The sequence below is a fragment of the Pristiophorus japonicus genome, chromosome 1, assembly GCF_044704955.1.
Source record: "Pristiophorus japonicus isolate sPriJap1 chromosome 1, sPriJap1.hap1, whole genome shotgun sequence".
NCBI classification, from domain to species: domain Eukaryota; kingdom Metazoa; phylum Chordata; class Chondrichthyes; family Pristiophoridae; genus Pristiophorus; species Pristiophorus japonicus.
In genome coordinates, this window is record NC_091977.1 from 119,658,219 (window position 1) to 119,670,457 (window position 12,239).

General features: G+C 44.8%; 1 protein-coding gene across 3 annotated transcripts in view; it reads left to right on the top strand.

Annotated features, from left to right (window-relative positions):
• Positions 1-12,239, top strand: part of LOC139265594 (protein prune homolog 2-like) — an 808,581-nt gene that overhangs the window by 769,537 nt on the left and 26,805 nt on the right. For 2 of the 3 annotated variants that reach the window (XM_070882707.1, XM_070882724.1), the window contains one exon: positions 10,193-10,228. The exons of the other annotated variant lie outside the window; for it this stretch is intronic. In XM_070882707.1, the coding sequence (XP_070738808.1) occupies positions 10,193-10,228 (36 nt within the window). The remainder of the gene's footprint in view (positions 1-10,192; positions 10,229-12,239) is intronic. 3 annotated transcript variants of the gene reach the window in all.

Sequence of the window (12,239 nt, forward strand, 5' to 3'; positions counted from 1 at the left end):
TGTCCCTTCCTGTCACGCTCTGGTTATAATTTCCCACACTGCTACCCTGCTCTATTCCCTTCTCCTTGCTCTTTGACTTTTAAAATTTCTGCTCACCTGAACCCTCCCCCTCACTAATTAGTTTAAAGCTCTCTCTACAGCTCTAGTTATTTGATTCGCTAGAACACTAATCCCAGTACGGTTCAAGTGAAGTCTGTCTCGACGGAACAGCTCCCTCTTAGCCCAGTACTGGTGCCAGTGCCCCAGCAACCAAAACCCATTTCTTCCACACCAGTCTTTGAGCCACATGTTTAACTCTCTGATCTTATTTACCCTATGCAAATTTGCTCATGGCTCAGGTAGAAATCCAGAGATTATTACCTTTGTGGTTCTGCTTTTTAATTTGGACCCTAGCTGCTCATACTCTCTCAATAGAACCTCTTTCTTTGTCCTACCTATGTCGTTGGTACCCAGGTGGACTATAACAACTGGATCTTTCCGTTCCCACTCCAAGTTCCTCTCCAGCCCCGAGGAAATATCCTTAACCCTGGCACGGGGCAGACATCACAGCCTTCGGGACTCATGTTCTCGGCTACAGAGAACAGTATCTATCCCCCTAATGATACTGTTGCCTACCACTACAATGTTTCTTTTTATTCCCCCCACTTGAATGACCCCTTGTACCACGGTGCTGTGGTCAGTTTGCTCATCCTCCCTGCAGTCTCTGCCATCGTCCAAACAGGGAGCAAGTATCTCATACCTATTGGATAAGAGTACGGGCTGAGGCTCCTCCATCGCTACCTCCTGGGTTCCCATACCTGCCTCGCTCGTAGTCACACCCTCCTGTCCCTGTCCTTGGACCAAATTTTAATGAATTAATCTAAGGGGTGTGACTGCCTTCTGGAACACAGTGTCCAGGTAACTCTCTCCCTCCCTGATGTGTCGCGGTGTTTGCAGCTCGGATTTCGGCTCATCAACACGGAGCCAAAGTTCCTCGAGCTGCAGACACTTGCTGCAGATGTGGTCACTGTGGACCTCAATGGGGTCAACCTGCTTCCACATGCAACAGCAGTGACACATCGCCTGCCCTGCCAACACTAATGTATTTAATTAATTAAGTTTTCAAGTTTTGTTTTTAATCCCAGCTCTTAATTTAAACCAATGCCCACAAAAAGAGAGAAAAACTCACCAATCAATCACTTCCCTGCTTTCCTGTGACAGCATACTTTGATTTTGATTCTTTTGACTTCTTATCTTCCCAGGTCCCTTGGTGCTGTTTGGGCTGGCTATTTTGTAGGCTGCCATTAGGGTCGGGTCTTGTGCTCATTTGTAGGCTGCCGCTGGGGTCGGGTCTCGAGCTGTTTTGAAGGCTGCCGCTGGGTACCTCAGTTTAGGTGTTTTATATCAGAAAGTAAATACTGAAGATGTTGCTGGAACTATATTAGAGCAGTAACTAAGCCCAACAGTCTGAGAGAGCAAAATTAACATCAGTAAAAATTCAATTGTTAACAAGGATGTTTCAGCAATCTTGTTAGTTCAACTGCATATATGTTAATTGAGGTGCTCTTGCACTGTTACACCGAGGTGATGATGTGCTCCTGCTGCAATTAGAACAGAGATAAAAATAAAAGTTGCAAATATGAAACACTCAGATTTAAAAAAAGCAAATGTTGAAATGACAAACATCACTCGACTGTGAATTAGTCAAGCTCATCCTTTAATTGCTATAAATCTTAATTAGCTGCAGTGTGGGACTTGGCCTGGGACTGCGGTATGAATCATTTGGCTGGCAGTGCAAACTGCTAGTAAAATAAATGTCAATTGCCATGATTGATTAAATTTGATCAATTTGTTTCACTTAATTAGTTACAAATGATTATAATAAGCAGTTAGACAAGCACATAGAATCATAGAAATTTACAGCATAGAAGGAGGCCATTTCGGCCCATTGTGTCCATGCCAGCCAACAAGAGGCTATCTAGCCTACATCTCCAGTGACTTGAGGTGTCTTCTGTACATCGTCCATGCCTCTGGTCCATATAGGAGGGTGGGTATTACTACAGCCTTGTAAACCATGAGCTAGGTGGTAGATTTGAGGGCCTGGTCTTTGAACACTCTTTTCCTCAGGCGGCCAAAGGCTGCACTAGCGCACTGGAGGCAGTGTTGATATATATCAGCATTGAAGCACTGACTACACTCGATCAGCTTCGTTGGGCAGGCCACATAGTTCGCATGCCAGACACGAGACTCCCGAAGCAAATGCTTTATGTGGAGCTCCTTCACGGCAAACGAGCCAAAGGTGGGCAGCGGAAATGTTACAAGGACACCCTCAAAGCCTCCCTGGCAAAGTGCAACATCACTACTGACACCTGGGAGTTCCTGGCCGAAGACCACCCTTGGTGGAGAAAGTGCTCTTCGAATCTCAACACCGAGGGCGTGAACAGGTCAAGCGCAGGCAGCGGAAGAAGCATGTGGCAAACCAGTCCCACCCAACCCTTCCCTCGGCGAATGTCTGTCCCACCTGTGACAGAGTCTGTGGCTCTCGTATTGGACTGTTCAGCCACCAAAGAACTCACTTCAGGAGTGGAAGCAAGTCTTCCTCGATTCCAAGGGATTGCCTATGATGATGATGATCCAGCCTAATCCCACTTTCCAGCTCTAGGTCCATAGCCCTGCAGTCAACCCTCCTTGTTACCTCCTCAAAAAATTCAATCAAGTTAGTCAGACACGACCTTCCCTTAACAAATCCGTGCTGACTGTCCTTGATTAATCCGTGTCTTTCTAAATGAAGATTTATCCTGTCCTTCAGGATTTTTTCCAATAATTTTCCCACCACCGTATGGAGAAAAAAATTAACATTTCAGGTATAACCCCTTCAACAAAAGACACACATACTCAGTGTTAGCGTGAAGGGCATTGTTATGCAAAACCTTTGAAAGATAGATGCATAATATGGTAAAATTCTTCATTAACATGGAGAGTGACACCGTTAATTCAGCGATTGGGTCCTGAACTTAAAGAAAGGTAACTTCGATGGTATGAGACGTGAATTGGCTAGGATAGACTTAAAGGGTGAATGATACTTAAAGGGTTGATGGTGGATAGGCAATGGCAGACTTTTAAAAATCACACATATGAACTTCAACAATTGTACTACATCCCTGTCTGGTGTAAAAATAAAACTGAGAAGGTGGCTCAACTGTGGCTAACAAGGGAAATTAGGGATAGTGTTAAATCCAAGGAAGAGGCATATAAATTGCCCAGAAAAAACAGCAAACCTGAGGACTGGGAGAAATTTAGAACTCAGCAGAGGAGAACAAAGGCTTTAATTAGGAGGGGGAAAATAGAGTACGAGAGTAAGCTTGCAGAGAACATAAAAACTGACTGCAAAAGCTTTTATAGATATGTGAAGAGCAAACGATTAGTGAAGGCAAATGTAGGTCCCTTGCAGTCAAAATCAGGTGAATTTATAATAGGGAACAAAAAAATGGCAGACCAGTTGAACAAATACTTTGTTTCTGTCTTAACTAAGGAAAACATGAATAACCTTCCAGAAGTACTCGGGGACCGAGGGTCTAGCGAGAAGGAGGAACTGAATGAAATCCTTATTAGTCAGGAAATTGTGTCAGGGAAATTGATGGGATTGAAGGCCGATAAATCCCCAGGGCCTGATAGTCTGCATCCCAGAGTACTTAAGGAAGTGGCCTTAGAAATAGTGGATGCATTGGTGATCATTTTCCAACATTCTATAGACTCTGGATTAGTTCCTATGGATTGGAGGGTAGCTAATGTAATCCCACTTTTAAAAAAGGGGAATTATAGACCGGTTAGCTTGACATCGGTAGTGGGGAAAATGTTGGAATCAATTATTAAAGATGTAATAGCAGCACATTTGGAAAGCAGTGACAGGATCGGTCCATGTCAGCATGAATTTATGAAAGGGAAATCATGCTTGACAAATCTTCGAGAATTTTTTGAGGATGTAACTAGTAGAGTGGACAAGGGAGAACCAGTGGATGTGGTGTATTTGGACTTTCAAAAGGCTTTTGAGAAGGTCCCACACGAGATTGGTGTGCAAAATTAAAGCACATGGTATTGGGGGTAATGTATTGATGTGGCTAGAGAACTGGTTGGCAGACAGGAAGCAAAGAGTAGGAATAAACGGGTGCTTTTCAGATTGGCAGGCAGTGACTAGTGGGGTACCGCAAGGTTCAATGCTGGGACCTCAGCTCTTTATGATTTATATACATTAATGATTTAGACAAAGGAATTGAATGTAATATCTCCAAGTTTGCAGATGACAATAAGCTGGATGGCAGTGTGAGCTGTGAGGAGGATGCTAAGAGGCTGCAGGGTGACTTGGACAGGTGAGGTGAGTGGGCAAATGCATGGCAGATGCAGTATAATATAGATAAATGTGAGGTTATCCACTTTGGTGGCAAAAACAGGAAGGCGGAATATTATCTAATGATGACAGATTAGGAAAAGGGGAGGTGCAACGAGACCTGGGTGTCATGGTACATCAGTCATTGAAAGTTGGCATGCAGGTACAGCAGGCGGTGAAGAAGGCAAATGGCATGTTGGCCTTCATAGCTAGGGGATTTTAGTATAGGAACAGGGAGGTCTTACTGCAGTTGTACAGGGCCTTGGTGAGGCCACACCTTGAATATTGTGTACAGTTTTGGTCTCCTAACCCGAGGAAGGACATTCTTGCTATTGAGGGAGTGCAGTGAAGGTTCACCAGACTGATTCCTGGAATGGCAGGACTGACATATGAAGAAAGACTGGATCGACTAGGCTTATATTCACTGGAATTTAGAAGAATGAAAGGGGATCTCATATAAATTTATGAAATTCTGATGGGATTCGACAGGTTAGATGCAGGAAGAATGTTCCCAATGTTGGGGAAGTCCAGAATCAGCAGTCACAGTCTAAGGATAAGTGGTAAGCCATTTAGGACCGAGATGAGGAGAAACTTCTTCACTGAGAGAATTGTGAACCTGTGGAATTCTCTACCACAGAAAGTTGTTGAGACCAGTTCGTTAGATATATTCAAAAGGGAGTTAGATGTGGCTCTTACGGCTAAAGAGATCAAGGGGTATGGAGAGAAAGCAGAAATGGGGTACTAAAGTTGCATGATCAGCCATGATCATATTGAATGGTGGTGCAGGCTCGAAGGGCCGAATGGCCTACTCCTGCACCTATTTTCTATATTTCAATGTTTCAGACCATCTTCTATTTGGAGTACTGTGTGCAAGTGATCTATCTTTTTCCCTGGCAAACACCTTCAGAAGTATATTTTTGTTAGAATAGTTGCTGCTTTTGGCCACTGCTACAAAAGATCACTCAAACTATGAAACCTTAAATTAAACTTGTTGTGTAAATATTTATATAAATGAAATGATCTTCTAAAAGAGAGATTCCAGGTTCTCAATAAGGCGTGTTTAAGTGACTGTCGATAATATATCATTGAGGGGCTGTAACATACTTGTTCTCAGCAGTTGCTGGGAGGACACATTAATAGTGTTGAATTCCTGCAAGAACATGATGGGTTCCTATATGTTAGGACCTGGTGAACTTCCCATGTTACTCTAACCAATCCTGAAATATCACAAGGAAATGATGCATGGAAAAGTACTTTCTCGCAGGGTGAGGATGAAAGTGGAAGAACAGGCCATTCTTGAGTTGTTCCGAGTGCTGTATTGGTCAAAGACTGGAAGTAGAACTCCAGCCCGTTTTCTCAGCCAGAAAAAAAGGCACCTGCCACAATTCAACTTCAGAAGGAAAAATAGCTGAGAGAACAGGGGTGCACAATTCTCGATCTGTCTTTTTTTTAAATTGGACTTCAATAGGATCTGGTGCATTGAACCATTTGATGTTTAAAGTGGTATATTTACTGTTTACTGGAACATTTCATTTATGTATGTCAGCTTTGGCTATCAGAAAATCTTATGCAGCAAATTGTTTCTTAAATATATATTTCCATTACAACACTCTGTATTCCTTTGTGATTCCCTTGTGATAATGTATTGCTGACTAGTTGTGTAGAGCTATTTTAAGCATCCCCCTGACCTTACCAAAACTTAATTCTACATTTTTGCACTAGAATATAAGGTTTGAAAGCATCATGCATAGTATGAAGTCTTATTTTAAATTTTGAAATATAAGAATACATCATGCCTACTTTGAAATCTTAATTCAAATCCTGAAGTATAAGAATACATAATTGTTATGGTGTAGCGAAGGTAGAAGAAATTGTGGGTGAGAGGCCCATAAATTTGAAATAATGGGTGAGAAATTCACATGGTTTGCGACTGCCGTTAGCGCCTCCAGGGGGCGGTAATGGGTTGCAAACCATTTCTCGAATGGGGGGGGACAGGGGCGCTACCGGCTCCTGCGAAATTGCACAGGAGTTAGTGGAGGCGCAAAACCAGAAGTGCCCCACTCCCGTCGGTAGCACCCCAGGCCACTGCACCTCCGGCGATGATGTCATCGCTGTTGTGTATGTAAACCTCACCAATATGTAGACTTGCCACCAGGGGACACACCTGTGGGAGACCTAAGGGTCACCTGTGCACCCTGGGCAAGCAGGTATAAAAGGTCATCTACCATGCTGCTTCCTCACTCTGGAGTCACATTAAAGAAACCAAGGTCACAACAGTTTGAGCTTACAGTACAGTCTTGTGGAATTATTCTGAACATAACAATTGCCATGTACAGCATCCGTTTTTGCCACGGGCGATGTCAGCGCCAGTCTCATGGGCCATGAACCGGACCACACACCGCTAGCAGGGTGACATTTAAAGGGGAGGTGTCCTCCGACTTACTGGTTCAGCCTCCGTGTTATTTTCCGCGGTGTCTGTTGTGCAATGGTGCAGCCCTGCACTCCGCTTTGGGGCCGGGCTGCGGCCACAGCACCTCACATCCCCAATGCCCTTGTGTAGGGCCCTGAAACCCATGCAGAGCTTGCAGCATGCCCTCCTATTTAATGCTTAGCGCCCCAGAACCGCCCCTGAGAGGAGGTGAAGTGCCTGACATTGCGTGCCACTTCCTCTCGGGGCGGTAACTCCAATTTAGGTCGTGGGGCGGGACTTCTGCACCAGGTGCAGGATGTCCCGTCTCATGAAGGTTACCGCCCCCAAATGGGGCGATATGCAATTTTGCCCCCAACACGTCATACTTGTGGTTGATTAAAATTCTAAGGAAATATAGGGCTTTGTAGCAACAGGGATAATTTATTTGTTCCCAAACAGAGGGATCCAGAGTACAGAGATATTCAGGATTTGTCAAGAAAAAGATTGAAGGTTACAAATGTTAAGAAACTTGTGGGTCTGTCATGGTATTACAGAGGGGGAATCTAGACCAAATGCAGTACTCTGGTCAAGCAGGGATGGAGGAAAGAAGGCTATTTGGACCCGGATTGGGTAAAGATAGTAAGAAGTGGAGGGTGGAAGTAGGCAGCGATGAGCGGAGGAGAGAGGAGAAGTGAAGGAGAAAAGGGATAAATTAGGGTTGGGGACAGGAAGAGGGAGAATGGAATGGGACAGGAGGGTGTAGTGAAGAGAGAGAGAATGGAGGATGGGATTGAATTCAGAAGATTGAGAGGTGATCTTATCGAAACTTATAAGATTATGAGGGGGCTTGACAAGGTGGATGCAGAGAGGATGTTTCCACTGATGGGGGAGACTAGAACTAGAGGGCATTATCTTAGTATAAGGGGCCGCCCATTTAAAACAGAGATGAAGAGAAATTTCTTCTCTGAGGGTTGTAAATCTGTGGAATTCACTGCCTCAGAGAGCTGTGGAAGCTGGGACATTGAATAAATTTAAGACAGAAATAGACAGTTTCTTAAACGATAAGGGGATAAGGGGTTATGGGGAGCGGGAAAGAAAGTGGACCTGAGTCCATAATCAGATGAGCCATGTTCTTGAATGACAGAGCAGGTTCGAGGGGCCGTATGGCTTACTCCTGTTCCTATTTTTTATGTTCTTATATTCTATGCGATGAACAGAGGAAAGGTGGGGATTGCAAACTCTTCCAAGATGTGAGACAGTTGTATTGAGCTATCCGTTCTCTTCAGGTCTCGATTCTTTCTCTTTCCCTTCCCCCATCCTGACTTTCTACTCTGTATGAGGGGCAGTCTTTATTTGCTCAATACTAGGGAAACTAGGGGAAGATATTTTCTTGTAATCAATGGCCCTTAAAGTTTGCCTAGTAGGGATGAAATGTGGGGATCATGCACCAAGGCATCTGATTACTGGCCAATAGCAAAGGTTGCCATCCTCTCAGGCTGGAGATTGAGAGAGTGGGGGATTCTTTGCTTGCAGGCTAGAATTTTTCCTCTGTGGGTGGGCTGTTGTGAGGATTTTTCCTACTCATGAGGGGCGGGAAAGCTTGCAATGAGCTGCTTTTCAGTCAGGTTTCATGTTTGGCTTCAGGGGCAGTTTTGCTGGTCTCAGTGGGTGCAGGGTGATAGAAAGGTGCTGGGGAATCGAAACGCTCCCAAGGGTCCTGTTTACCCATAGATTAACAGAAATTTATTCATAGGACAGAATATGGCAGAAGTTATTTGAGAGAGAGGAGTGAGATTACATTTGTGCTAGGAGATGGTGGCAATTGTACAGTTTTGCAAGCATCAGCTCATGCACATAAATGGTTATTCTGAGAATAATGCCAAGAGTTCCTACTCGGCGAGCTAAGAAGCATGAGTCTTCTACTATAGTTTAGACTAATTTAAATGAAATAATTGAAAAACAACTTTTATGATGCAGCATAATCTCAAAATTCAGGACCCGCCTTAAAATTTATCTCTTTGACCAAACTTTCTGAATCTCTCCCTTGGCTCATGCCCAGTTTTTCCTTGTGAAGCACCTTGGGAAAATTTATATTTTAAGTGTTGTATGCAATGGTTTACATAGCTGAAAAGTCTTCATAGGAAATGAAAACATTTCTATAGAGATCTAATAATGATGCAATCAGAGTAGATGCTCCAGTTGAAGAGCTGGAAGCCAACATAAGCACAGTGGCTCAAATGGCCTCTTTCTGTGCTGCATTTTTTATGATTCAGTGAATTTCAGTTGGATTAATTGATTGCCTAAAAGCACTAATACCGTGAGGGCACCATGCACATACTACTTTCCCCACAAGACCAGCAAGAATTGGACAGGTGTATAAAAGCCATAAAGTGAGTGAATAATACACGACACTGCAAGATATTGTATCATCATCATAGGCAGTCCCTCGAAATTGAGGAAGACTTGCTTCCACTCTAAAAGTGAGTTCTTAGGTGACTGAACAGTCCAATATGGGAATTACAGTCTCTGTCACAGGTGGGACAGACAGTCATTGAAGGAAAGGGTGGGTGGGACTGGTTTGCCACATGCTCCTTCTGCTGCCTGCGCTTGTATTCTGCATTCTGTTGGCGACGAGACTCGAGGTGCTCAGCGCCCTGCTGGATGCTCTTCCTCCACTTAAGGCAGTCTTTGGCCAGGGACTCCCAGGTGTCCGTGGGGATGTTGCATTTTATCAAGGAGGCTTTGAGGGTGTCCTTGAAACATTTCCTCTGCCCACCTGGGGCTCGCTTGCAAGATATTGTATGGACAACGTGTCACAGTCCACAACATTTCCTAGTCCTGTTTCAAGGAATACAACCTGTAGCTGTACCATTGCAAACTTGGCTCTGCACATCATTTTCTCAATAATGATAATTACAATTTTGTTTAAAAGTCATGAGATCGCCTAATAAAATCTAGTCACTGTTGATTGTGAACACTGTTGGTAATTGCTTTGCAAATAAAAATCTTTCCATTGAGCCCCAGTGCTTCATGTTTAAGTATCAATTTAAAAAAATCTCCATCAGATACTAAAGAAATTTACTCTGAAAGAAACATTTATTATTGAGTGCTTGAATTTTCACTTTTAAGATCTAAAGCCTAGACAATTCTTGTAGAACTGCAATGCAGAACAATTATTAGTGCGCACTTCAATATGTTGGACTAATGGTTGTCTTATACTCTAGTAGGATTTTCTGCGATAACTTCACTTTTCAAAAGTTCTTATCAATGTTCAAACCAGCACGTCTTGTTGACTTTTAATATGCTGTCATTCATTTGTACTGATGTCCTAGAGGTGATTTCTTCTGCCTGCATATCTATTTTGTGACAGAGTTTCTTTTTATTTCCTAACTCTGGTTTAATGACTTATTTCCTATAAGGTATGAAGAGGAAAAGTGTATAAAAAGAAGGATGAGGTAAATTATGGTATTTCAAGCCATGTCACAGGCTGTAGCATTGCCCTCCTTTGCAGAAAACTAACCTATTGCTGTTGGGTGATCTCAACAGTAGCTATATTTGCTTGAATGTGCTGATCTTCTGTCTTTCTCCTGTCACCTTACCTCTATTCTCATTAAAGTGTGAGTAATACTGGAACATAGCTTCTCAGTCACTGACAGACAACATCAACAGGTTTGGAGAGGGATTTCCAGACCTTAGGGCCTAGACGGCTGAAGGCATGGGTGATATTATGGAGGTGGAAGCTCATCTCAGGGTCAGATAGGACATCGCGGTTGCTAACAGTCTGGTTCAGCCCGAGACAGTGGCCAGAGAGGGTATGGAATCGGTGGCTAGGGAATGGAGTTTGTGGAGGGGGCCAAAGACAATGGCCGGAATTTTGAGGAGGAAGGCTGGATGGAGGGGGCTTTGAGGCATTTAGGAAACCCGGGAGGCCGGGTTTATCACAGGCCCTGCTAAATTTAATGGCAGGGCCTGATTTGCATGTGAAACCTAGGTTTCCCGCGCACAGCCAGGGGTAGAGAGGATCGGGGACCAAGCATATGACTGGGGATTGGGGGGCTGGGTCGTGGGGAGATGGGGCACAGACGATCGGTGGGGGGAGTAGGTGATGGGGTGGGGGTTGAGGTTAGACAATCGGGGGGCTGGGCAGACGATCGGGGGGCTGGCTGGGGATTGGGGCAGGGGGTGTAGATGATCAGGGGCTGGGCAGACGATCGGCGCGGGGAGGTGGGGGGGGTTAGATGATCGGGGGCTGGGCAGATGATCGGGTAGCGGTGGAAGAGAGAGGACTGGGGATCAGACTGGGGAAATTATCATGGTGGGGGGGGCGGGGCTACGAGAGGATTGGGGATCGGGCCGGAAAAGGGATCGCGGGGGAAGGGAGTGGAGAGAGGGGGAAATAAGATGATCGGATATCGGGCCAGGGAAAGGATTGGCGCCGGGGTTGGGGCAGGGGGGGGCGGAGAGAGGATCGGGCCGGCGAAAGAATCTGGGGGGGGGTGGTGGGAATGGTTTGAGAGAAGGCTGGGGGCGGGGGGGGATGAGGATTAGGGATCGGGCCAGGCAGACGATCGGGGTGGGGGTGTGGATCAGGGATCAGGTCGGGCAACGATCAGGAGTCGGGCCATTTAAAAGATTGGGGTGAGTGAAGAGAAGATTGGGGCCAACCACCAGAGGAATGTGGCTGGGGAGGCATGGGGGGCGGTGGGGGTCTCTGACCCTTGATCCAATGGGCAGGTATAAAACCACTTACCTCTTGGATCCAGCAGTCCCCATCTTGCTTTTACTGCCAGGTTTTTTGAATTTTGTCCACATGCAGTTAAAAACAAAAGAGAGGTTTAAAAAAAAGGTTAATATTTAATAATAATTTTTTAAAATGTTAATATTTATATAGACTACCCGCTCCCATCCCATCTGCTGTCCCACAAGAACACAAGAAATAGGTGCATGAGTAGACCATTTGACCCCTTTTGGGTGGAGATAAGGAATAATAAGGGGAAGTGGACGGGTTGGAGGCAGGTTCAGGTTGGGAATCCCATTTTTAACAGTTTAACAATCTCCCCACCCATTTTTTTTAGGTTAAAATTCCCCCCTTTGGCTTTGGTCTTCCCAATGTTTTATTGGAGGAATTTTCGGCTCGTCTCAGACTGGGTGTCAGACAAGCAGTCTGACAACACAGAGGCAGTGGAGGGGTTCAGAGAGGTGGTGCTGAAGTAGAACGATATCATCAGTGTACATGGGAAACCTGACCTTGTGTCTTCGGATGATGTCGCTGAGGGCCAACGTGTATCAAAGGCTGGAGACAAGTCCAGAAGGATGAGGAGGGATAATGCATAATCGCACAGAATGTCATTGATGAGGACCATTTCAGTGCTGTAGCAGGGTGCAAACCTGATTGAAGGGGTTAAAAAACAGAGTTGTGAGAAAGGTAGGCATAGATTTTGGAGGGGACAACATGTTTAAGGACTT